Raw genomic sequence first — 25,958 nt, 5'->3', positions numbered from 1 at the left:
GGGCGCCAGTGCTTGTTTCTATTACTCTGTCATAGACATTAACCTGGTGCAGCTTTGCTATTGAAACTATGATAGCTCCCATGCTACTGATGCTCAAAGATGAAACTGTGACATCTGAAATAGAAGTTAAAATGATTTTTATTTTTAAACTGAATGTCTATCTCCTGTAACTATGGAATTATGTGGGCTGAAAAATGCTAGAAAAAATATGAAAATGTACTTCAAGTAATGTAAATATTAATGTAAACATTTTTGCAGGTCTTCATTTTATATACTAAAAGTTACTGAACAAAAAAATACGGTGACTCTGGGGGCCAGGTGTAAACTGTTTCTAGATTGATTTATTCTTACATGGAATGGCCTCAATAAGAAAAACTAATTTAAAGAGTCATCATCTGCTGCATATCGATATTAAGATAGGCTTTGCTGTTATAGTTTAGCACAAGTAACAAATTGCTGAAACATCTACAAATACCATATTTTGTGATGCAAGTGCTCTATGCATTATAATCATTTGCAAATATAGACGGGTCATGAAATTGGCCAAATGCCAACACTGTTCTGTAATTTATTTTGAAAAAGGACACACCCAAACAGGAAGTGTTCAACTGGTTTGACGGGCTTCCTGAAGAAAAACGTCTGATGTTACATAAAGGTTCATCTCCAGTACAGACTAATTCTAAGGTCTAAATCGCTAAATGTTCTCATTACTATTAAACACACATATTCACATATATATTATACTGCAATATCTAGTGCCTTTCATAACCTCCAGTTTCTTAAATTAACCAGTGTGAACAGCAGAACCTCCTGAAGGGAGTGCAGTCATTTACACAACTGCTTTTCCTGTGACATGCCAAAATACACAACTTGACAAGGAATGTGGATTTTAGGATGTTTTTATTGAATCATGATGTCATTTGACTCAAATCTGGTTCTGCTCGCTGTATTTTATTAGTCGAACAGACCGAAGCCCATGTCGTCATCTGATTCCTCAGACTCTTCCTTCGCCTCCTCCTTGGCAGCAGCTGGAGCTGCAGCGGTCTCAGCGGCTGCTGCAGGTGCTGCGACAGCAGCAAAAGCAGATGGATCAGCCAGGTAGGCTTTGACCTGCGGGGATAAAAAGGGTGCAAGATTAGTTTTCCATCTATACCAAGTAGTTTCCTAAGAACACAAAACTCAGATTAAAGTCTGAGTTGGGTATTACAGATAACCATTTGGAATTTTTCAAGGGCTGTTTGCAACCAAGTGTCCCTGACTGATCAGAAACCAAGACATACTGATAATGAAACATCTTTATAGGTGATTGACAATGCAGCGCTACACAAGCTACACCAAAACCAATCCTGCAAGTTAGCTTTGGGCATAATTTATTATATAATGATGTGTAAAGAAATCATACTTTGTCTGCCAGAGGGAAGGAGTAGTCTGTCTCCACAGCGACAGCCAGGACTCTCTTATATCCATTGATGATGGAGTGGGGGACAGAGGCCAAAGTGGGGTAGCCAATCTCCAGACAGACACTAGCGATGTTCCTCACACCCTAGGGAATTCACAAGTTTGGTGAACTGACAATTTGTAGATGCAACCAAAATCAAGTGATCATAATGAATTTAGCTGTGGGAATGTTTTTGTAGATCACTGAATCTCACCTCCAAGAACCTGACATGCAGAGAAGCCTCTGTGATGTCGAGCACCTCAGGACTGTAAACACTGCCGTTATCATACACTTGTTGGATGATAAGTCCGTAGGAGAAAGGTGAGATGTTCAACATGTTGAGCAGCGTGGCCTCGCTGGCACCAACCTTGTCGCCAGTCTTGATCAGACCGACATCACTCTGGGGAGAAAGAAAGGTTGGTTACCATCTGCAAACAATCTGGTGTACATTCAGTTTGGTACAAAGCTTAGAACTTCAAAAAGTTAAAGTGCCCATGTGGAGTTGGAAATAATCTAACATGAAACAAATGCTTCTGTCAATCAAGCACATATTCTTACATAAGTACAGTTTAACTCACCAAGATTTCAATGGTTCCTCTGGAGATTTTGGTGGTGATACCCAGAGCCTGGAAGAAAGAGGTCTTCTCAGGACCCAGACCAGTGTTCTGGGCTGGCACAGTCACATCACAAGGAGCAATGGCTCCAGCACGGGCAGCTGCAGGTACCTGTGGTATTTTACAGTAGAACTTTCAGTACTTTTCTAGAGCAAAATCTTAAAGGGCAGGTTTGAACATGGCCAACATTTGTCAATGTTTAGATTTTAGTTTGTGAATGTCTGAAACCTTACGTCCCTGGCAGTCAAGAGATGCTGACAGACAGGGATAGCGAGGAAACAGTTTACTGTTTGCAGGGGGAACGACAATACAGTACTACACAAGCTGTATTGTAACTAATCCTGCATATTGACAATAAAGGTGGTACTGCAATCACTTTTTTTCTACTTTGATTATAACATTAAAACCATCTACTAGCACTGACTATTGAATGCAGACACCAGCTACCATTAATTTCTACATCTAAAAGTTTTTTTTATTTGTTTCGAAGTGTAGAGCACTGGTGTATTTGTGAAAATACAATTGAAGTTTGTACTTTAAGTGCTTCACGGGTTGTAAAAGTAAACTTGGCTACTCTAGTCAATACAGTTTTGTAAAACATCTACCCTCATGAAAGTTATTCTATTTTGAGATTTGCAAGCTCAAATATGTGGCGATTTCAGAGTATGAGTTGGGTGTAGTCTACAATCACATGACCCTCACCATGTGGTCGTTTCTTTTCTAGACTCTTTAGTCCAGTTTCTTGTTTAAACTCTTACCTTGTTGGCCAACAGCATGTCCCTGACCTCAGTCAGATCCTCCTTGGTGAAGACAAAGCCCACATTTCCCTTAATGTGAGGCAGGAGCCTGTAAAAATCACACGACTGTGTTAAATATGCGAGCAGGTTATCAATTCTACAAATGTGGAGCAGTTGCCAAGTGTCTGAAACCTTGCGTCCCTGGTTGTCGGGGGAAGTAGACAGACAGGGATAGCTGGAAACATGTTACTGTTAGCAGGGGGAACGACAATACAGCACCACACAAGCTGCACTGTAACTATCCTGCTACACAACTACAGGTCCCTCACAATTATCACAAACTGCCTGAACGCAATTACTTGAGATGCCTCATTTCTAATATTTGATGAAATGTATTGCAATGAGCATTTGACATCATGGAAAAATTAGTAATGCCATAGGCCAAATCTGGTAATGAGCCCAGTAAAATGGAGCATCCATCACCTTAGTGGGGGGATTTGTCAGACGTGCAGTAAATGAGTGGTCAAAGGCATTAATGCCACTCATCTAAACCTAATAAAGGCAAAAATAAACAAAAGCAGACTGTCACAAATTGTTAACTAAATTCTGCTTAGTTAACATAAAGCTGGTGGTTCAAAGTAGCAGAAGCAGAAGAATTGTAAACTCACTTCTCCAGGGCAGGATTGTTCTCCAGGTGGCCACGGATGGCTTTGCGCATCATGGTGTTTTTGCCCATCAGCACCACAGCCTTTCCACGCAGAGACAGACGGATGGTCTGCATCTGCTTGGAGCCCACATTGTCTGCACCCACAATGAAGCATTTTGGATAGTCATCCAGGAGTTGCTGCAAACACACCACTGTATGTCAGCCTAATTTCAACAGAGGAGAGTCTACAGTATAACATTTGCAAAGAAAAAATGAGATGCATCAATCTTCAAATTAAAGTTTACAAAAATAGCCCAATTAAACAAGTCTTAAACAGATAACACATTATCATTTTGTACATAATAACATTATGTTCATTTAGCAATACACTATTGAGCTTGTGCCGCTAGATATTTCTACATGCATACTACACATGGGCAATCGTGAGTGAACACAGACGCATACGTGCCAATCACACTTACGATGATTTTCATAAAATAGTTGGACTTCCACGTGGCCCTGTCTTCCCTGGGCATCTTTGCAGTGCTTCCAAGGATCGCTTAGGAGCTGGTTTAAAGACAAGGTAGTATCTAAAGCAAGAAAATAAAAATAATTGGTAAACATACTTTAAAAATAAAACATACAAGTCCAATTCACCTCTTTACATGTGGCCGCCAGCTAACGTTAGCCGGCTAGTAACAAGCTAGCAGCTAGCCAGCTAGCTATTTTAACAGGCCACACTTGGTTAAACCGCTTTACGGTACCTTTACGTGACCTAAAATACATATCAGTAAACAGTATATGTGTTTATCTAGTGCGTCCACAAATCCTATACAATATAATTCCAATAATTAACAGTTAACGTTCATGAAACATCTGAGTAAAAAAAAACCTTACCTCGCGTTAGGGTCGCGTGAAAGAAAGAGGAAGCGAAAGGGCATCGTTAGGATTTATACCAAAAAAATAACCAATCACAGTGGGCCAAAGGGCGTAAGCTTCACTGCTATTGGATGGTTTCTGTGTCAATCATATCTGCCATTTCCGTGTTAACTTCAGGGAACTAGCGTGGTGTAAAGGGTGATATTTCTGACTTCCTGTAACGTTAAAACTGATGCTTGTGTTATCAAACTGGCAAACAAATCTATTAGCAGAGCAGAAAAATGGCACAGCTGCATCTACAGCTTCCGTCTGAAGTTTGGAATCACATTTTTGGCTACCTGTCAGTGGCAGACAAGTTCAACGTCCGAGCATCCTGCAAGTATTTCAAGAGACTTGTTGACCACGCGTCTCTTTGGAAAGACTGGACAATAGTTCTGGGTTTTAAAAAAGGCTCGTACAACAGTCAATTCTGGGCCACTCTTCGTCGCAGAAAACTCTCCAGTGTTGTGGTGAGAAGCAGCAAAGCGAAGGACTTGAGGCAGCTCGCCTTATGCCTTCCTGCTCTCACCACAGTGGTGATCGATCAAAGCTCCCAGGAGACCCTCAACTGCTTGAAGGACTTTCCAAATGTGAAGCGTCTCGTGATAAGAAACAGCCGCACTGCTCTTTTGTTAGATGCTTCCACCATGTCTCAACCCCAGCAGCTAACTCACCTCAACATGTGCAGTGTTACATTTCCCACCACATCACTGGGCAGCTTCATTTCTGTGATCTCTCAGTTTACAAATCTGACATCTCTGGTTTGTCATCAGATGGGAATCTTTGGAGAAGCAGTTCCGATCATTCATTCCATACGTGGCTGCCTGCCCAAACTGAAGCATCTCTCCTTGTCTGTTGTGCATATATTTTGTGCCTTACACAGATTGAACTCCTATCCATTAGGAGGAGCACAAGAACAAGCTTCAACCTTATCCAGTTTGGAGCTCATTGACTGCACGGATCATGCCATGCCAGATGATGCGATGAGGTGTATGTCTGGTTTGAACCGTCTTGCTGTTTTCTACAAGCAGGAAATATGGCCATCACCTGTGTGTCACCTGAAAACATGGCTGCATGACCTCCCTCAGCTGTCAACCCTGGTCGTTGTCCACGGCCCGCCTGTTAACATGTATGTCACCTCCATTCCAGCCACCGTGACCAGTCTCACGCTGTGTGTTGCAGGACTATCGTCAGAGGACATGGCAGCTGTTGCAGTGCAGCTCCCAAATCTCCTCCACCTCCACATAGACCCCTGGCCCTCACATCTGGGACACCACACTGCTGAAATCCCAAAACTGTTTAGGAAGCTCAAAAGTCTCAAACTTCGTCATAAACATGTGCCAGAGAAAGATTTCTTACACCTTCACCAACTGCAGGACCTGGAAGACTTAGAGATTTTGGATCCCGAGCCGCATCTCTCAGAGTTTATTGGCAAACTTCAGGTTCTCACCAAGTACAGACTTGGGGTCACGACCTGTCGTCGCCACAGAGATGTGTTGTCCTGCCCTTGTGTTTGTCAAGTGTATTGAATTATTTTGCCACCTGGACTTTTGACAGATTTCAGTTTGACATGTGAAGACTCAGGATCAAAATAATCTTTTGATGTTGGTCATGTAAAATGTTACTGTAAAATATTTTGCATGGACATTCAGAGAGAATCACATTGTTCACTGAGCTTTGGAGCTTCAACAATTGTTTGATTAGTTGTGAACTAATAACTGCCAACTATTTTGAGAACTGGTTTATCATTTTAAGGAATTAAAAAAAAAATCTAAACGCTGTTATTCCACCTTCTAAATTGTGAATATTTCATGGTTTCTGTCCTCTGTGACGGTAAACTAAATATCTTTGGGTTGTGATCAAAACAAGACATTTTAGAATGTCATCTTGGGCTTTGAAACACTGATTAACATTGTTCACCATTTTCTCATACTTTATAGGTCAAATTAGTAATTTATTAAATGAGAGAATTATCAGCAGATTAATCAGCAGTGAAAGTAATGTTTACGTGCAGCCCTGTTGAGCTTTATGTATAGTTCTACTTAATCTCAGATATATTTGGACAGATACGTTGCCTTGCCATTCTTGTCATTATCAGATGAAACCAGTTGTTCTCAACCTGAGGTCCTCCCCTGACCAGGATCACAAGAGCAAAACGAGGGTTCATGACATGATGAAGAAAGGAAATCACAAAGAACACATATTGCTGCTTATCAAGAAGATGTTTTTCTTTTGAATTACTTCTGACAGTGGCCATCTGTTCATTGTAACGTAATTCTGTATTTTGTATTCCAAATGTCCTGCTTCACTCTGATAATTGAAAGTGCACCTTATGACTTTTTTTAGAACCTATATAATGATACTGTACCTTTTCGTTAAAGTCCATGCCAGTCATTTTTTTAGCATTCGACTCATAAAAATGTCTACAGCTCTTTGAAATTGTGTGCCAAATATTAGATTTCATGCAAAAAAACTGAATGGAAACAATTTGTGTGAAAAGTGATGACGCAACACAAGAAATAAACACTTTATATTTTATTTGCAGAAGTTATATTCATCAGTGTGTAATCATCAGCCACATAGGCTTACACCTCATCCACACTTAGAGCCAGAAAAAGTTATGGCTCATGGGTAAATTCAAATAGGAAAAGATCACATGAATATGTCTCCATTTACAAAGTTCACTTAATCACATTAACTGTAAAAGGCTGTGATTTTTTTTCATGAATTCTTTGACAGAAGCAGAAACTATAAGGCAGTAAGAAGATAAATATACATGATCAAAATGAACTTAATTCCTGTTTATTTTTTCCACAGGCGCACAGTTGAACCGATGAAGCAAATGCTGAAGTCTTTTCCAACACCCACATTCCCCCTGCTACATGCCATTAAATCTGAATACGCTACAAGTGAACACTACACTGTCTGCTGAATGACTCAGTACAGCGGGTTTCTCATTGGCTTGTCTATTACAGTGTATAGTTTGGAGTTAAGATGCACCACAGCAGATGAAGCCTCTCCCAGAGCTCAGCCTGAAAAGAGTCAAATAACAGGAAAGGCTGAGAGCTCCACAGTGTATAAGACCTTATTGCATTGACACATTTGGCACAAGAACACAAGGAATATCTTCTCAAATTCAAAACAATCTGAAGGTGGATATTGTGTATTAACTCCTTGCACACACAGGGATCAAAATTAAAGACAAGCAGTATCGTTCCAAAAACAAACAAACCCACGCAATGTATCATATAAGGCAAAAACAGCTACAAGTCAAAGTAAGATGAGTTATTGATATATTTTGCTAAAGGCTTGGCCCTGGCTTGGTGTCGTATTCTGATTCCTGACCAGCTAACGCTAACATCCAGCTTCCGTCAGTGAGCTTTGCACTGACACCATTCAGACAGCAGGATCACAGCTCATGATTCATAGTAAAAACATATCGAAGACTGCGTTTCCTTGAACATCTGACACACTGGAATCTAAGCTGGTACGTGTGTGTGTGTGTGTGTGTGTGTGTGTGTGTGTAGGAATGAGACCAGGGTAAACTACTGTTAGGCTACATGCCAATAGAGCCAGCTCTTTGCATATCAGTGTACAGCTCAAAAATATATATATTTTCATCAAAACAGTGACAAAACACAGTTCTGTCACAAAGTTGAGTGTATTACAGGTATACAAATTTAGATTTTGATTGTAACAGCAAATGGCAGCTGGTGCTGATAAAACTCCACGTAAAAGAAATTGGCATGCTTTGAAAAGCATAAACACATTTTATATCTTTAAGCAGCCTCATTAATAGATTGAATACAGTGATAAATGTATATAAGTAGCAACAGTAAAATTGAAAGAATGTTGAAATGAAGCATATTTTTTTCTGAATAAAATTACTTTCAACTTATTCTGTGTGATAACTGTGGGTAGATACAGCAGTAAAATCTCCACTTTAAAATTAGAGTAAAGACAAACACCTTTGTTTTGGCTTGTTTTTCTCATAAATTGCACCAAAGGTTGAAAACATTTCTAACAATAGCACATTAATTATTCTTATTGACCTACATTTTGATAGAATTAGTTGCAGCAGTTTCATTATATTTGAACATTATTAATGTAAATGACACATTTAAGTCGCAGTAGTGAAGTAAAAACAGTTACAACAGGTAAAAAGATTTTGATTTGATTTCACTTTCAGTGGGAAGTAATTGAGATACAAATGTGAATGAAACGTGAGCTGAAACGGAGAAAACATCCGAGTTAATTTTTATAGGAAAACCGTAGAAAAATAAGAATTAATATCTTGATGACACTAACTTATAAATGCACCTTAAGATGGTCTCATCAAGAGATTTGTTGTCAGTGTGCAAAGAGGTTGAACTAGTAGAAGTGAAGGAAGGGTTCAATGTGTACGTATGGAGCATTTCCATGGTTATTTTCAATGGCACCTCAATAGTTTCCAAAGCTAGAAAAATACATCTTTTTTTCAACACTCATTGGCCAAGCACTGAGTATTCAACACTCAACATACTTCAAAAGTCAACTCTCCATGGTCCATGCAATCAAGCAACTGTCTCATATTTGCATAAAACTATGTCAACATAGGCTCATCACCATATGAAGCAAGGTCTTGCCCTGCAATGGGGGAATAAAACAATATACAAATCAGGGCTCTTAACTTGATTCTCATATGCTTTGTTATGTACACACACACAAGGGCAAAGTAGCATTTTCTCTTTCCTGTTCCTGTTGCACGCAGGAATAAAACTCTAAATAAAAATCTCTTTGGGCTCTGTTAAAAAAATGTCTTTAGTAAAAGTGTGAAATGCCAAGCCTGAGAGGTTGGGAAGTCCCTTCAGTGTCAAGAGTTAATAATCAGAGACCTCTCTCACCCTTTTTCTGATGCGATCGAAAAGACGCCCTCTGTCTGAAAAACCACCGATTCACATAGACATGTAAGGGCACATACATCCACGTATGCATTTAGACATTTAAATCAATGTGTAGATGTATGTAGACACATATTGGCACACAGACATGCAGTCTAACTGAAGAGCTTAACAAAGCAGCCGTGGCAGTAGGGCTTGTCGTTCTGCTCTTTGAAGGTGCCCTTGTTGAGCTGCTTGAGGCAGAAAGCACACACAAAGTGCTCTGGGTGGAACTTCTTGCCCATGGCAGTGATACAGCGGCCAGTGATTGGTTTCTGGCAGCCGGAGCACAGCGAGCCGCGCCGCTCGTGGTAGTGCGCCTCACAGTAGGGCTGGCCGTCGTGGTCAAAGAAGCTGCCATTGATGAACGGCGTGAAGCACTCCTGGAAAACACGAGATAAAAATGTATGATGAAGCGTTGACACGTAATAACCCAGATAGATGATTCCCTTTTCAGTCAGATTAACTGCAGACACGTCCAGTGACTCACCCTGCACACAAAGCATTCAGGGTGCCAGAGTGAATTGAGGGCAGAGATGTAATTCTCGAGGATGGCACGGGCACAACCACCACATTTAGGGGCAAACATATCAAAGTAGTCCTTCCTGCAGAAAGCCTTTCCATCCTTCTCATGGAAACCTAGAGGGCAGCAAAGACACACGCTATGTCACACTGCATACTTATTAATACAGTATATAAAACAACTCTGATTAAACACACAACAGAGATCGTAGTGCCTACCTTCTGGTCCAAAAAAGGCTCCACACTGGGCACAGAAGAAATGCTCCGGATGCCAAGTCTTGTCCAAAGCTGTCACTACTTTCTGTGGAACAAAGGACAAGCAAATGGTCAGTCTTTCACAATCTCCTAAAGTTCTGATCAATCAGTGGAGGAAAAAGATGAGTTTTTTAATGGTACTCTGAAATGAAATCAGCACATAGGCATATATATCTGTCAATATGGGAGAAATGAACACGAGTGATTCAGAGGCCAGGAGAGGGCAGGCAAAGTCCGCAGAGGCAGTGGAAGTGCTGGAATGTTAAGACTGATAGCTCATGTTTTCCAGGGCTGATATCATTTCTTCAGCTGGAAGTGCGACGTCCATGCAACACAAGACTTTAAAGCACCCACAATTTCTCAACCAGGGCAACAATGACTCACTGCAAACCTCTGTTACACATTTCTGGGCATTTCAGAGCAAAAGTGATTCACTGCTTTGCCACCAGGGGGTGAGATGTTGAAGAGGGCCGTTTTAAACACTATTAACTATCTGTATGAGTGGAAGCAGACACAAAATGGCTAAAATGAAAAATATTACTGCAGCAGCAATATTCCGAAAGAAATGTATGTCACTGAGCACGAGCAAATAAAATCAAAATCTAGAAATGAGCAATTCACAATCAGCTCTGACAGTTTAATATAAACATGCACATACTCTATAAAGTTAGCATTATATATTTTTTAGAATTTTCTTTCCTAAAAGATGAAAATTTCTATGGTCCCCCTCAGATCTCCAGAGGATGAAGTAATACACAGGTGGAATGCTTATGCATAACTAAAAGCCAGATAAGGTCAAAAATCACTTATTAAATAAAGAGAAAGAAAGGAAGCAAGAAGTGCCACATCAACTAGATGTCAAGCAGTGCATGAGGAAGCCTTGGCAGTGACTCATGTTGGCCTTTCCCCTGGCTTAGGTCCACTGTGCTCCGTCTGCCTGCCTCCCAGTACATCTGGCACTGCGTGTGTGTGTGTGTGTGTGTGTGTGTGTGTGTGTGTGTGTGTGTGTGTGTGTGTGTGTGTGTGTGTGTGTGTGTGTGTGTGTGTGTGTGTATGAGCAGTGGCTGGAAAAAAAACCCCAATGGGAGTGTGTCACTATGTAGATAAGACTGAGTGCTGACAAGTAAGAGAGAAGAGTCCGTTCGCATCAGTGTTGGACAAATTACTGAAAACTGTAATCAGTTACTCATTAAAAATGTAATGACGTTACTTTTCTAATTACAAAGCATCAACAGTTATATATTTCATTGTAATATTAATTGGTTGAGAACAACTTGAAATAGTCCACCTGTATTTTATATATGTCACATGGAAATTAAACACAATGTTGCAGTTGAACATGGAGGTAAGCCAATAAATTTTACGAACTGTTCTGCATCTAGTTTAGCCTCTGGGACTGCAACATTCTGCCAAGAACATGTAAATTATCATTTGAACTGCATTTCTATGAGCTATTCTACACCTAAACTATATCTCAGGCTGGATTGCCCACTGAACACAGACACAAAACTGATAACGGCTCTCCATCAAACTCTCAGTACAACAAGCAGCCGTTTCATAATTAGGGGTGGTAACTGGAATGTAAATGTTTGCATGCCAAAGGAAACTAGAAGTCACTTTGCTTATCTGCTTCTAGGACCAACCATATGTACATGCACACGTGTATGCATGTTAGTATCTGCGTGTTGGAGAGAAAAGCAATTTCCAACATGTGAATGTTTTTTACAGTAAGGCATCCATAATGGCATCCTAATCCATTAGGTTATGAATAAATAAATATCATTATCAGCCCATTAACTGTGTACATGAGTGTGTGTGTGTACTTGTATGTTAATGTATGCATTACTAACATCCAGTATGGGTCCATTACAGTAGTGGCATCTCGGGGAAAACAGGCTGTGGTAGTCTTTCTCACAGTAAGGCTGCCCCTCACGCTCAAAGAAGTTCCTGGAGCCGATCTCCTCCTGACAGTGGGTGCACACAAAGTGCTCAGGATGCCACGTTCTGCCCATGGCTGTCACCACCTGGTGTGGGGAGACACAGGGCATTAATAAGGAATGAACTGCAAAGAAAAAGACCTGGCTCAGCAGAGAGAGTCACTGGAGCACAGCATCTAAGATGCACAGGGAATACTGTAAACAGCAGCAGATGTAGATCTCACAACCCAAAGTTTAAAAGAAACAACAACCATTTACTGCTTCATATTTGTCCTACTTCATTTTAGTTAAATCTTATTTCTGGTGAAAAAACAAATCTATATGCTGCTTGTGAACATATGTGCTTTCATTAGTCCATCATCGGTATCTTTAGATTTGAAGCAGTAGTTTTATTGAGTTGCTAATGAAAATATGCAGGTAAAATAAATAATAGTAAGGCAATTACTCTAAAATAGTACTGCCAGTTAAATGAGTCACATACATCACACAAAAAACCTCAGTTTGATTACTTATAATGTGTGCTTGTGATAAAGTCTTCACACAAATGCCTTCACAAAGTAAAATTTTAATATATACACACAGTGCCTGCTGCACTTCTATATTACTCCAGTTATTGGCTGTCATCTGAATAAAAGTTGAATTATTGATAGACTGAGTGGCTTTGACATTAAGCAATCAGCACAGCCCGAGATAAGTGAAACATGAGCCAACACTGCACAACTCATCCAACTTGGGCAAATAAATCTGGAGGGCAATCTTCTTTTCACCACACTATTAACAGAAAACTGCTACCAGAATGTTTTATAAGCCTCTTGGGTATTCTGTGCGTAAATACCACAGAATGTGTGCCTAAAAGCAGGCAAGTTCCAATTTTGTATGTGTACTTCATCTGAGCGTTCATGTTTGTTTAAATGCAGGTGATTCTGTGTCACTACCTGTCCAGCAATCGGTTTCTTGCAGGCACCACAGACACCTTTAGCCACCGTCTGGACTCCGAGTCTGTTGAGGTCGGACTGCAGGCTTCCGAGCATGTTGTCTAGCTTGTTGGCTGGTTTAGGGGGAGCAGTGGGAGAAGTCTTTCCCTGCGACTGGATCTGATAGAGATGGAAGACCAAAGTGGTTTTATTATACCATGTTTAGGGGGATCAACAACAGAACCGAAACACTTACATTAATTGTATGCAGTAAATATGTCAACGGAAGACCTTACAATAATCAGTCAGAGCTGTTTATTCAGCTCTGGGCAGTTCTGTACAAGTAGTTTATCATGCTATTGTTGGTGTGAGTCTAACAACCAGCGCTCTCTTTGCTCATTCAATTCTTCTGTGTTCCACATACAGCATGTTGTCATCATTTTGGACTTACCTACTGTCATGACATTACTTCGCAAACCAAATTGGATTACTTCATGTAGCTGTCATTGTAACTGTGATTTACAGTGGTCTCTGTCTGTATTGCTGGTAGCATCAAGTGAGCAATTTTATAGACACCACATATAATTTCTCACTACACAGCAAACACAGATCTACTAACTCTCCAGAGCTCTTGTCATTTTGTTTTTGTTTTTATTATTACAAAGCTTTTATATATATATTTTGTATTTTGCACTGTATGGCCTGCACCTTACTTTTCGTTGCACTTGTTGCAATGACAGTAAAGTGAATCTGAATCTGAACTGAATCTGTGTCATGATTTACAACTAAGTGGATGAGAGACATGTAGTGAACCTAGATGGTGGTCATCTGTCTGCTTCTCTTTCAGGTACAGAAAGATAAGGGAGACAAAGTACCAAAACAAGCTAACAACATATCAACCACAACAAAAAAAGTTCTGACCAACTCTAAGCCATGTTTGCAGACCTTCATGATGACTCTCTAATATCAACATTGTGTGTGGCTGTGTCTGGCTACTGTAATGTAAGCAAACACAGACCTTCTCAGATGGTGTGGTTATTGGAGCTTCATGACTCTACATTCCTCTGAGAGAAAAAATAGCAACTCTGCTCCATGTATTCTCTCTTACACTCTTTCCACACAACCCCTACACTCAAATAACCTCTTTACCTTGAACTAAATAAAGTAAGAATTTGATTCAGATGCACATTTAACACTACTTGTCTCAATCTGCTACCCCATAGCTTCATCACTCAATAAAGACACTGTAGGTTCTTAAAGATGTGGTGGTACAACAGGCCGGTATCTAACCTAATGGGACCTGTTGGCTTAAGTCCTGTGAGACATGCTATAATTGTAGTGGTAACTGTGCTGTCATGTGGCAGATTAGGTTACGGTTGCACTGCGAGCCTCCCATTCCTGTGCATGGCAGGACACTTAGTGTAACGGGAATATTGGGGAGTTACACTCCGCTCTCCCCTAAGCTCTGAAATTCTCCACTGCTCTCTGAACACACGGCTCTTGGCGCCATCAGATGTCAGAATTAGAAAAGGGGCTCAGTCTCTCCAGCCTGAATGTCAGCACCCCTCATAACCTGGACTGACTGGATTTCAGACAAAGCTTTAAAAGAGGTTACCTGTTTCAACACCGAGGGCCAAAAACAGAGCCAGGGACCAGACAAGCTCTACAACACCCATAAATAGCTGAATAATCCGCAAACATGCGCAAGTAAAACAAGTGTAAAAGAGAGTGTGTGATAGAAAATGAAAGAAAGTATGAGATGAGACAGAGGAAGACAGGCAGAGATGAAGAGGTGGTCCATGCCTGCATCGGTGGGAAGATGGGGTCATAGTCTGTCTGACAACCCACTGATACAAAGACCTTGGGAGGCAGGGGAGGCGTGACGGGCTTGGGTGGGGGGCTAGGCGATGGAGGGGGCTGGACAGGGGGCGGTGTGGGCTCCCTGGGAGGAGGAGGAGTAGGCTCCTTTGGGGGTGGAGGGGTAGGTTCTCGAGGTGGAGGGGGAGTCGGAGGGGGAGGAGGTAGTGGCGGAGGAGTCTGCTTGACCAGGGGTAGCTTTTTGGGTGCTGGGGGAGACTGGGGAGGGGGGAGGACTTTTCTCTGTGGGACAGGAGATTCAGGGGGTATGATGATCTGGAAGGAAGAAAAAGGAAACAGCACAGAAAGGAGAGCATAAAGACAAGACACGAAAACAAAGTCAGAATGAAGAATAGGTAAAGGTGAAACTAAGCTGGCACAAGAACTCCAACTGTGTAAAATGACTGCCAAAAATAGATGCAAATTTATGGCAAGGTGATGACACTTTCTAAATATTTTACTTTTGGCAGTTAATCAAGGGCCAAACCATGAGTGGGAAATTTTATGTCCAACTTGACCTAATGTGGTCCTGCTATGAACGTCTATTGTCTACCTTATCCACAGATGGCTGAATCCCTTCTTCCCGTGTTCGCTGAGGGTTGGACATAACGATGACTCCCTCTGTCATCCAATCATCTGGCTGTTGTTTACGCCTGCGCTCCACTCGTCCAATCCCCAGTTTTCCCTGCAGCTCTTCAATAAGTCGATCTTGTGAGTTGCTTTTATTCACAATGATTGGTCCCATTTTACGTCTCAACAATCCCTCCCTAAACATCGGATGCACATTGGAAGTCTCTTTGGTGCGGCGGATAACCGACTTGAGCTGGAAAGTGGATGATAAGGAGGTGTGGGAAGCTCAGATTGTGCCATTCACCAGAAAATCCATTTTGGGTTACAAGCACAAGCAGGACGGGGCCCAGCATTGGACGTCTCAGCCAAGTGGCAAAAACACTCAAGCAGTGGCTTCAGAGTAGGACTGTCAAAATGTTATGCAGTGTTTTTCAGGCACGCACATATTTCTTTGTTTTTGTTTGCAGAAGCCAAGCACAGCCTTCTGTTCGAGTTCAATCCTTGCTATCAAATCTGTTTAACACTAGCTAGGAATCTTTGGCGGGGCATGCTGGACAGCTGAAGTCAAGACAACACAAGTCTATCATAAAATGCTTTCCCAAATGTCTGCACATGCCAAAGCAAGGGAAAGGATCAAAGAAGCAAAATTCTTGTATTTTCTTTAAATTCATGTGCAGTTTTGGTGTATATATGGATTTGCAAACAGGAAAAAACATCTCCTCTACTGTGGACTCCTGGCATGTTTTTGTATTGATACAGTCAGCGATGCAAAACTTGAATAAACATGATAGGCCAGGTCCAATGACTAACACAGCAATGCCAATGAAGCAAGTGGGAACGTGCATCGACATCCTTTCAGCAGTGCTTACAACATCAGCCACAAATTATGTCTATGGGGAGACTTCTCCCTCAAGTCATTTTGTAATTGCAATATGACACTACATGCATCACACCACAAAGACTGAGGTATTTCTCTACATCTCGACATGTTCGTACTATTGCACAGCTCCTCAAGCGCTTGTAGGAGCTGCTCTCCCAAAATAAGTTTATTTCAGCATGGAGAGATACGCTCTGCTTGAACAATTACCTGACACAGCCATTGTCTCATTAGTGTCACAGATTATTTATATCTTAGGCCACATTGCCAAATAACAAAAGGACCTTTAAGAGGTTCAGTCTTAAATTCTGTATAGTTTCATGCCAGCAGCTTATTTTGGGAGAGTCAAGGCGAGCTTCCTACTTGACCAGAAGCAGATAGTCGCTCAACAGCAGAGGGCTGCTGTAGAGGCAGGTCCAGTGTTGCATCTGGTGTCCCAGGGCAGGTAGAGGGGGTGAAGCACTCGTCGATCCAGCTGGACTCTGTCATGGGTGTCAGGGTTCCCTCTCGGCTGAGATCAGGGTAAATTCCATCTTCCTCCTCCCAAGATCTGTCCTCATCTCCAGGTGTAACCGAAGCTGGCGGCTGGTTCTCACTCGGTCGAGTGGAGTCGGGGGCTAAGACTTTGTCTAAAGCATCATCCATTAAAGGCTCCCGGCAAGGCCATGTCAAATCCAATACTTCGGCTCCCTGATTATCGGTAGGAGTGGCATACAGACTACTTGATTGGATGGCAGGAAGTGAAACTGGAGAAGCTCTGGGACTACAGGTGCCTGGAACTGTGTATGTCTTTTTAATGACAGAAGCAGGACTCTTGGAAACTGCAGTTTCACTTTTTGAAACTGTTACTGGACTTGAAAGCCGAGGAAGTATTATTGGGGTTGTATTATTTGGCATTGCTTCAGGACTAGAGCTTTTAGGTACTGGAGAGCTAGAGATGCTAGGAACTGTTACAGGACTTGCAATCTTTGGAAGTGGACTTGAAAGTACTGGAATCGTCACTGGACTAGCACACTTTGGAACTCTTTCTGGACTAGCACTCTTTGGGACAGTTAACGGACTAGAGATAATGGGGACTGTCACAGGACTTGCACTTTTTGGAACTGGGCTTGAAAGCCTCAGAACTGTTACAGGACTAGCGGTCTTTGGCACTGCTTCTGTAGTGGTTGGCACCGTCACTGGACTATTGCTCTTTGTAGATCCATGTGGACTATGACTTATGGGAGCAGGACTGAGACTTTTAGGGATCGAGCTTTTAGGTTTAATGTCAGGAGAACTGGGAGTCTTAGCTCTAAGAATGGGACTGGGGTTTTTAGACACAGTAACTGGACTCTTGGAAACAACTGCTGGACTGGAGCTCCTGGCAGCGGGATCTGGACTAGATGTTCTGCCAACAGTTACTGGACTTAAACTCTTTCCCAGTGGACTTAAGACTACACTAGTAGACACTTTATTAGTTGACATGTGTGTTGGGCTGTTGGCTTCAGTATGACTAGGATGTTTTACAGGACTGGAGACAGTAACCTTCTCCACATGTGAGATCTCAGAAGTGACAGTGTCACCATCATCCTTCTGTTGGACGTGGGAGTACTGAAGGCTCTTTGATGATGTAATTACTACAGTGGAACTACGTGACGATGCGGGGGCTGAACAACCATCTTCATCAATGTGGAGTTCCAGTGGTAGAGGTGTACAGGAGGGAGTAGTGCAACTTGAGGGTGGTAGAGTATCCACTGAACCAATATGAGGAGTTACAGATGGTTCGGCTACTGCTTGGACAAGTGGTGAACCAGCAACAAATAAAGGGTCTACTGCATCTTGATTCACAGACAGCTGAGAGCCAGACTGAATCAGGTGATGTAATGAACGCAATATACAAACAAGGACAGGACATACAAAGTGGTAGAGAAAAAAAGAATGAGATCAGGAAAATAGAGAATGAACGGAATGAACAGTAAAGAGTCTCAGACAAAGCAAAACTAGGGTAGAGTTACTATGTCACAAAAATGGACTTAAAATTAATGTAATAAATTCAATTTGCGTATTTGAACAGAAGTCTTGATAGTTGCCATCGGAGATAGAAGGGTTAGGAACCATCACTTCAAATTTAACACATCGCCGTAATTTCTTCAGTATCAGCAAAACTGAATGCTGTAATACACAGCATATTGCATTAAGATAAATTAAACCGCCCAATTACCATTTTGATGCCACTGTAACACTGCAAAAATGTTTGTTTCTGAGTGAAGCCCAATTAACTAAAGATGAAATATGAAACAGAAAAAGCAGTAGAATATAGGAAAACTGTACCATTTCTGTTGTGGAACCGTACTGGCAGCAGCAACCCATGCAATAATTACAAAACCACAAAAATGGTTAAAACACTGAAGAAAACTAGTCTGATCCAAACCGTTTCTACCCCAAATGCAGCATTATCATAAGCAGTCACATAATGTCAAAAATAACTATTTTCAATCAAACACACAAACCCCAAATGCCCAAACTCAACCCACTTCTGAGCCACACTCACATTGCTCTGGATTTTGAAGTCAGACAGGGAGGCCATTAGCTCATCCAGCTCTCTGGTGGCAGAGGAAGCAGACATTCTGGCTTGTTGTTGTGATAGTGTTTCCTCTTGTCCATCTGTTTGTTCATCTGACACCACCAAAGGTGTGGGACTACAGAAAAAATATCACAATCAATAAAATGAGTGGATTCTTACAATGAAATATGAAAATGTAAAACAATCATCTTAATATATGTGGGCTCTAATTTAGCCCCTGCACATATTAGTACAATTCCTTCCCTGCTGTGTTGTTTTTCTCTTACATGGGTGAGGGCACTGAGCTTTCCAGCTCATCCAGAAGGCTCTCTACACTTGGTCGTACATCTTCTATTCCTCGAGCTGCTGCACCACGTTTAGGCTTATCCAGTGTTGGTGGGGCGGCTTTGCCAGCAGTGGAGACTCCATTTTCCTGGATATGGTGGATGATGCTGCTGGCAGGCAGTGGTGGAGCTGCTTCTTCTACAACAGAGAAGAAAGATATACGCATTTCTTTTATGGATTAACTCCCAGCACAACAACAGAACAGAAACAAAATACAGTGGAGAGAATGAGATCACAGCGTAACACTACAAAAACAGAACTGCCAGATTTAGATAGTGACATGTGCATTCCTTCAGAGAAACCTGAGAGAGCATGTTTTGTAAACTGTAAAGTAATCTCTGTATGTACCTTCTGTGGGGAAGACTGGGGTGCTTTGCTGGACAGCGTTCAGCTCCAACAGCAGGCGGTCCAGCTCAGACAGGTTGCTGCCCAACGATGAGTTCATGGCAACAGCTGATGACTCACTACTCTTCTGCTTATTAGGGAAACTGTACAGAGTGCAAAGACAACAAATACTCAAGGCTCCTTTTTGTGAAAATCAAGTTTTTAATCATTGTTAACATGTCTGTAAGGATACGGATGGAGATAGAGGCTGGGACTTCAAGGATCTGCACATTCTAAAGGTAGCAATGACGTAGACATCTGAGCCATTCTAGGGCAGGAGGAGATTATTTTTTTAAGAAAAAAACTTCTAAATATGTCATTTTGATACACAAGGGTGTGTTTTTAAAAGGTTTAATCAATGACTGGACAGGGACTTTACCTTCTGAACAACAAAAGACACCAGCAGGTTTGAAAGGCATGTTATTTATTTTTTAACCATCAAAATAGTATTATTCATCAGATCTAAAAACTATCAAAACAGGAAGATTCATAAAATTTTCATTTTCTAACAGTCCTTGAACAAATTGTATGTTACCGTTTTATTGGTGGAAAAAAAACACCTAAGCTAAGAATGTGGATATTTATTTAAAATCATTTTATTCTACATGTCTCATTTAAGAATATGCCTAAACTAAGTCATTGTCAGTAAAAGATTTTGTAAAAAACCAAAATTCTGCACTCAGTGCAACAGGAAAGTCAATACTGATTCAATTGCAACGTGACAAAAATTCTGGGACTTTTCGGCTGACATGTTGCATAGAGCAGATAGTAGATGCGTACGGAAACATAATAATATGTTAGTACAAAAGTATCTATAGTATGAGGAGTCACCATTTATTTCCAGTAATGGTATCACCTTTGGGCTCTTGGAACAATGTTTTTCAATTTTTGTGAAATGAGTAAAAATCCAACTTTCTTCTATTTTGTTTTGACTGATGGCATTATAACTTCGTAGTACTTAACAAAAACGATTTTTTGAGGTCTCCCTAATTCTAGCAATGGTTGTGCAGTTTCCATAGAACAGCAGAACTTTATGTGGCGGTGAATGAATGAAGTGAAATGAGGCCACAGTGAGTAAAAATGTGACAGGAGCAGGAAATGCTGATCTTCAGAGGTGTAAACGCCAGCCAGTTTCTCAAAGATTTTAGTTCATTGTTTCTAGCTTTAGTCAGGTAGAGGTTGCAGAGGTTTTACACATATATTGTACCATGCAAACACATCTATATATAGTTTCCAGAAAGTTACAGTGTGCTATAATAGACCATCCATCTAACATGACCTCAGTTCTAACCTGTATACGTGGTCCTCTTCACCAATGGGTTGGCTCGGACTGCTGCTGTCTCTAGACCAGGGACTTCTCTGAGCTGAGCTGAAGGACTGAGGAGAGAAAGAAAAGTCACTACCAGTTATTCACCCCTGAATAAATCAAACTATGTTTTTAATTGAGTCATCTAAGTTCAACCCCCCCGAGGACATATTTATAATGTATGCATTTACCTCTGTTTCATCAAGTCCGTTTAGAGTTCGCTCAGAGGGAGTTGGTGGTGCTTGGGGAGGAGAGCAGATTTCTGGCTGGCCCTGAGTCCCAACAGGGAAGGAGTAGGCGGTCTCGTCAGACAGGAAAAGTGGGTGCTTGGAGATGTGGGATGTTGTGGACTCAAGGTCCGCCAACAAAGCATCTATGGAAAAACAAAACACAGACTGATTAGCATAACTATTAAAACTCAGCTGTGATCCCATCTGGTCAGGTCACATCCACTTTGATTTTAGCTTTTGCTGTTTACTTATGTGCGGCGTCACTCTTTGATGTATAATAAGGTGTCCTTGGGTGTTTTGAAAGGCAGAAAGAAGTAAAATTGATTATTATTCAGCTTTTGATATTTTCACTACAGCTCTGAAAATTACTATACATTCAGACAGAGTTAGGAGATACAGTGAGGTGAAAGACTCAGCCATACAATTTCTACCAAGGTTGCTATCCTTTCAAATCTTTCTAAATTAATGTGCAGAGTTTCATAGCCATTTTACAGGATTGTTTGCATTGCAACAGCAGTGTATTAACCTAAAAAAGACATTCATATCTGGTCAGTTTATCTACACATAGTTTCTCTGTTGAAATTCCAAAAAAATTATTAGATCACTACATTAATCACCATATAACATTGTGTAAACCAATGACAGACGTAATCCATACCATCAGACACTAGTAAAAGGTTAAAATTCCCATGAACAATGCTCGACTCATCACATGTTCTGTTTGCATTCACCGTCACTAAGTAATTACTGCTTATTTCGCAACTTGTCAAAGACCCATGTGCACTGACATCAGAAGAGGTGGAGCTGTAAAAGTTGAATCATGCTGGCTGTCATGACCACTCCTTTAGTTACTCATTTACCCTCAACTGCATGCAATCTTCTTGACAAGTTTTAAATCCAAGACCTGCAGTAAAATCTGCTACCAGGTGTGTGTGGTCATGTTCACCGTGTACACACCAGACAGCTACCAAATTTGAGCCCGGGGGTTATTTGGTATTTTGAGAGGAAAGCAGTCCAAGAGAACAACTACTAATTTAGCAGCCCTAACAAGTAGGTAGAGGGACACATAACATTATAGGGGATTTAATGAAGAGCACAGGCTGTATTACCGAGCACTTGGGCTTATTTTAGCGCACTCACTCACCAGAGCAGGGTTTAGTTTCTCTTGTAGAATTTCACGAGTCCTAAAAAATAAAATCCTAAATATAAAAACAAGCTTGTTCTAAAAGGAAATGTCTCATATGATTAAAATATCTGTTAACAGTTTCTGTTAAAACCTCATGTCAGTAGACCAGTATATTATTGGCAAGTAAAGACACTGGTGTTGGAGGGTTCAAGATAGTACACAAGCAGAAAATTCCAGGATAAATAACCACAACTGTAAATAGAGTGAGTAAGAGTTGCTATCACAAGTATCATTCTGTATTTATGAAAGCCCACTGAAAATTACTCAAACTGTAATATTCTTTAAGAAATTCTGATGATATTACCACTACTGCAAAGGTATGTTCAACAGCAGAAACTCCACAGAGGTCCCAGCCTAAAATTAACCACCGGGTCAAGACAGAGACACTCATAGTTTAAGTAAAAAGGAGATGAGACATACCTTAAAAAAACACAAAACGGAACAGTCGGTGAAGTGAAGAGGAGATAATGCAGAGAAAGAAGAAGCAGAGGAGGAAGAGGGCAACCTAAACACACTGTCTGCCAGGCAGGAACTGCCTTTCTTAACTCTACCATCAACACTAGAGACAAGGAGGAGGAGGGGGGAGCAAGTGAGAGCAGAACAGAGGGTTAAAATTAATAGCTGGGAGTTAGGTTCACCTCCCCACTGCTATGCCTGCTCTGAACTAGCTGCCTGAAAGCTCAAGTAAGAGATACTACTCACGTAAACCACTGAAAACCTTCTCCGAGGCAGAAGCTGTCGGATTTTAGGAGGCCAAGCGAGTAAGGGAGGGTAACGGAGTGCACAACGTGGCGTAATGAGAAAAGTTGAGAGCAATCAGAGCTGTTATCAACAGAGACATGCCCAACTGAGGGAGTGGTATCACAAAGGTATAAAAGGGGTATAATCAGCCCCTCCTTCATGCTGTCAGTGCAGGCTCTGCTTAGGTTACTCATGACTCACACTCATTTTACCACATTTAATGCTACATGTTACATTAGATTAAGTCTTTTAAGTACAGTTATATTATTAGTTTATGAGTTTTTTGTAAGGCCAAGTTTCTAACCACTACAAAGAGTTAACAGGAAACTAATTACAAACCTAAAAATGAATATTTGGTATACCATAGTATCATGAGCACAGTGGTAACTTGGACTGCAATGTTTTCCAGACAGAGAGGAGACACAGCAGAAGCCGAGCCAGATCAATACCAGATCCACTTAGACTGACTTAGCATTAGCATGGTTAGCATGGCTAGCATCGCTAACATGCCAGTTGACTGGGTTTCACAGCAAAGAGTCCTCTCTGGACACAGAAGCCCGGCTACATTCCTTGGAGTTTCATTATGAACACAGCAGAGCTCACTGTTTACACTACTGGAGCCAGCTCCGAGTGCGTCTTCATCACTTACTAAGTAGTAACAACAACAAAAAATATATACACACACCCATAAAAGTGAAGAGGCAGAAACAATTTAAGTGTCAGTCTTTACAGTGAATACCAAGTATGGTGTGTGATAAAAGGCAGGTGCATCTGAAGCTCAACATTGCAGCTCCACTTCTGGTCCACTAGAAGAGGAAGTCAGCACAACTGTGAACTTATTCTAAGAGGTTTTCCTGTGTCAAAACTGGAGAGGTTAAGACTTCTTCTTTACAACATTTCCCATGATTAGAGCTCAAAAAATATTTTGTTTTGTTTTTAATTATTGATGTAATTATATTATTATTACGATTATCATTATTATTAATGGGGCTATAGGGACTTTGTTTGACACTAAAGTGAAGACAGAGTGGATGTAGGGGAATGCAGTATGTGATCCATTACCAGGGTTCCTCTGTTCAGCATGCATGAGCCCATATGGTGTGTTACGGCATTGTTAAAAATTGATAAATTAATCTAAAAATGCACTACTTTGGCTCTGATGCAGCATCCTTATCTATAGTCATTCTGTGGTCTTGAACAATGTCCAGCCCAGAGTGCTATCTGATTGGTTACATGTCACAAGTAACAACCAGGATAAACGTTGAAACGTTCTATTAATTAAACACATAGAAAACATATAGAAATACGTCACATTATACACTATGTATTAAATTCTGACATCTGGAATTTAATTTTTACTGCAGATCTCAGGTATCAGCTGTTTGTATCCTGATGACATGAAGCAACATTGAAGAAACATCAATAAGGATGTGCTTTTTAAAGTCACGACAGACTAACTACTCTCTCCACAGACCACCCCAGATTCTAAGTATTTGGCCAGTACTTCATTATGTTACACAGATGTACACATTCAGAAGCACAAACCAAAGAAAAAAAGACTAGATCCAGGAAAGTTCACACATTAATCCAGTGAAAACAGGCCAACGCATAATTTAGTTTTCATCAGATGCTTCTCTGAAATACTGCATAAATAAACGGTGAGGGTATCTGCAAGGCTCTGTATGTATCTCTTACTGATGTCAGAACAAAGTTTTACTGCAGCTGGTGGAGACCTCAGTCAACAGATGATAGTCCAGATGGTTTACACAAGAGATGTTAATCAACTTAGGTCTGGAGCTGAACTAGATTTAACCCTGGTTATAAGGAACCTGCTGCACTAAAACACAGTTACTACTCAAACATTCCCCCTCAGGCTACACGAAACATATTCTCTTTGGCTTTGGCTTGTGTGAGTGTAGTACCTTTAATGACTGATTTAATGTCTCTTATCAAAACTAAGCAAGCTAATTGAATTCAACAACTCATTTCCCTTCACTATACGGTTAGAGTGCTGTCCAAATCATCAGGATATAGTTTAGTTCAGTTTCAGGGTTGTCTTTGTTCACTTAGTGCTGCATGCGAGGCATGCTCTGACCCATCCACAAACTACACAAACACACAGAGGTGTGTCAGCCTCCTCTGCCAAGGGAACATACCATGATACACAGACTGCACTGCGAAGCACAGACTAGTTCCCCAGTGACCAAAAATGGAACAACAGTAAAACGAGGAACTCATGAGACATGAGAGCTAAATCATGAGATGAGCCTTGTGAATCGTTATCCTTGAAAAAGGGAGGCAAAACCTTTTGAAAATAACTGTAGCTGAGCATATTTTTGGAGGAAAACTTCTGTTTGAGATGTTTTAAGGGCAAAGTTATGCAAAGCCTTAAGATACCGAAGTTCCTGGGAAGCAGGATGTTGTAAGCTCTGCTCTTCACCACCTGCAGTAAAATAGGTTACATGCAGATCTAACAAACTGCGTGCATCTATTAAACACAGTTCTCCATCTTCATTTGCAGCTGATAAACACAGGAAAACAGCATTTGGTTGGCTCCTGTGCACACTACACTAACAGTGACATGGCAGGGCGCAGCTGGGCTCAAACAATGAGGAATGGAGGTGGGAGTGTCATGAGAGATAGCGAGTGAAACTGGGAAGTGTGTGTGCATGGCGCGCAGCAGGCAAATCCTCAGAGGCTAAAATGTGGGTTGACACAGATTATGGAGACTCCCTTCCTCCCAGATGAATGGTGTGCATTTTAATTACATGAGCACTGCTTCACACGGGGCTCATTACAGGAACGAGAGAGAGAGGGAGATAAAAAGGGGACTGGGAAGACTGGGGTGGCAGAAGAAGGGATGAAAAGGGCAGGAAAATTGGAAATGAAGGGAGGAGGGGGGTAGCAGGAAGAGGGTAGGGAGGATGTGGAAAGGAAACCGTTTGAAGAGTGAAGTATGCTGGCAGTGAAGGCCTGGACAGATGTTGCATCAGCACCTAAATCACTACCTTTCACAGTGA

At 41.2% G+C, this 25,958-nt stretch overlaps 2 protein-coding genes and 1 non-coding gene across 4 annotated transcripts in view; all 3 read right to left on the bottom strand.

The window, feature by feature from the left end:
- Positions 1-883: 883 nt before the first annotated feature.
- Positions 884-4,382, bottom strand: rplp0 (ribosomal protein, large, P0). Its single transcript, XM_023284324.3, has 8 exons — positions 4,333-4,382; positions 3,918-4,025; positions 3,458-3,633; positions 2,811-2,898; positions 2,017-2,163; positions 1,653-1,838; positions 1,403-1,543; positions 884-1,110 (listed from the first exon to the last, which is right to left on the bottom strand). The coding sequence occupies exons 2-8, from the start codon at positions 3,969-3,971 to the stop codon at positions 955-957; spliced, it is 948 nt and encodes a 315-aa protein (XP_023140092.1). The 5' UTR covers positions 3,972-4,025; positions 4,333-4,382; the 3' UTR covers positions 884-954.
- LOC111577868 (small nucleolar RNA SNORA63) lies at positions 2,270-2,399 on the bottom strand. Its single transcript, XR_002746951.1, has one exon. It is a non-coding gene; the product is annotated as a small nucleolar RNA SNORA63 (small nucleolar RNA).
- A 2,493-nt stretch (positions 4,383-6,875) lies between the features above and the next one.
- Positions 6,876-25,958, bottom strand: part of LOC111577864 (paxillin) — a 31,519-nt gene continuing 12,436 nt past the window's right edge. The window contains exons 2-14 of one of the 2 annotated variants that reach the window (XM_035954667.2): positions 20,973-21,154; positions 20,767-20,852; positions 19,440-19,579; positions 19,034-19,229; positions 18,735-18,882; positions 16,568-18,049; positions 15,311-15,580; positions 14,704-15,033; positions 12,922-13,080; positions 11,900-12,073; positions 10,014-10,095; positions 9,763-9,911; positions 6,876-9,655 (exon numbers count right to left, since the gene is read on the bottom strand). In XM_035954667.2, the coding sequence (XP_035810560.2) occupies positions 9,389-9,655; positions 9,763-9,911; positions 10,014-10,095; positions 11,900-12,073; positions 12,922-13,080; positions 14,704-15,033; positions 15,311-15,580; positions 16,568-18,049; positions 18,735-18,882; positions 19,034-19,229; positions 19,440-19,579; positions 20,767-20,852; positions 20,973-21,154 (3,665 nt within the window). In that variant the 3' untranslated portion in view covers positions 6,876-9,388. The remainder of the gene's footprint in view (positions 9,656-9,762; positions 9,912-10,013; positions 10,096-11,899; positions 12,074-12,921; positions 13,081-14,703; positions 15,034-15,310; positions 15,581-16,567; positions 18,050-18,734; positions 18,883-19,033; positions 19,230-19,439; positions 19,580-20,766; positions 20,853-20,972; positions 21,155-25,958) is intronic. The other variant, XM_023284345.3, reaches the window with a different exon arrangement.

Source organism: Amphiprion ocellaris, chromosome 5, assembly GCF_022539595.1.
Source record: "Amphiprion ocellaris isolate individual 3 ecotype Okinawa chromosome 5, ASM2253959v1, whole genome shotgun sequence".
In the NCBI taxonomy this organism is placed as follows: Eukaryota; Metazoa; Chordata; class Actinopteri; family Pomacentridae; genus Amphiprion; species Amphiprion ocellaris.
This window is presented reverse-complemented; position numbering and strand designations above follow the sequence as displayed.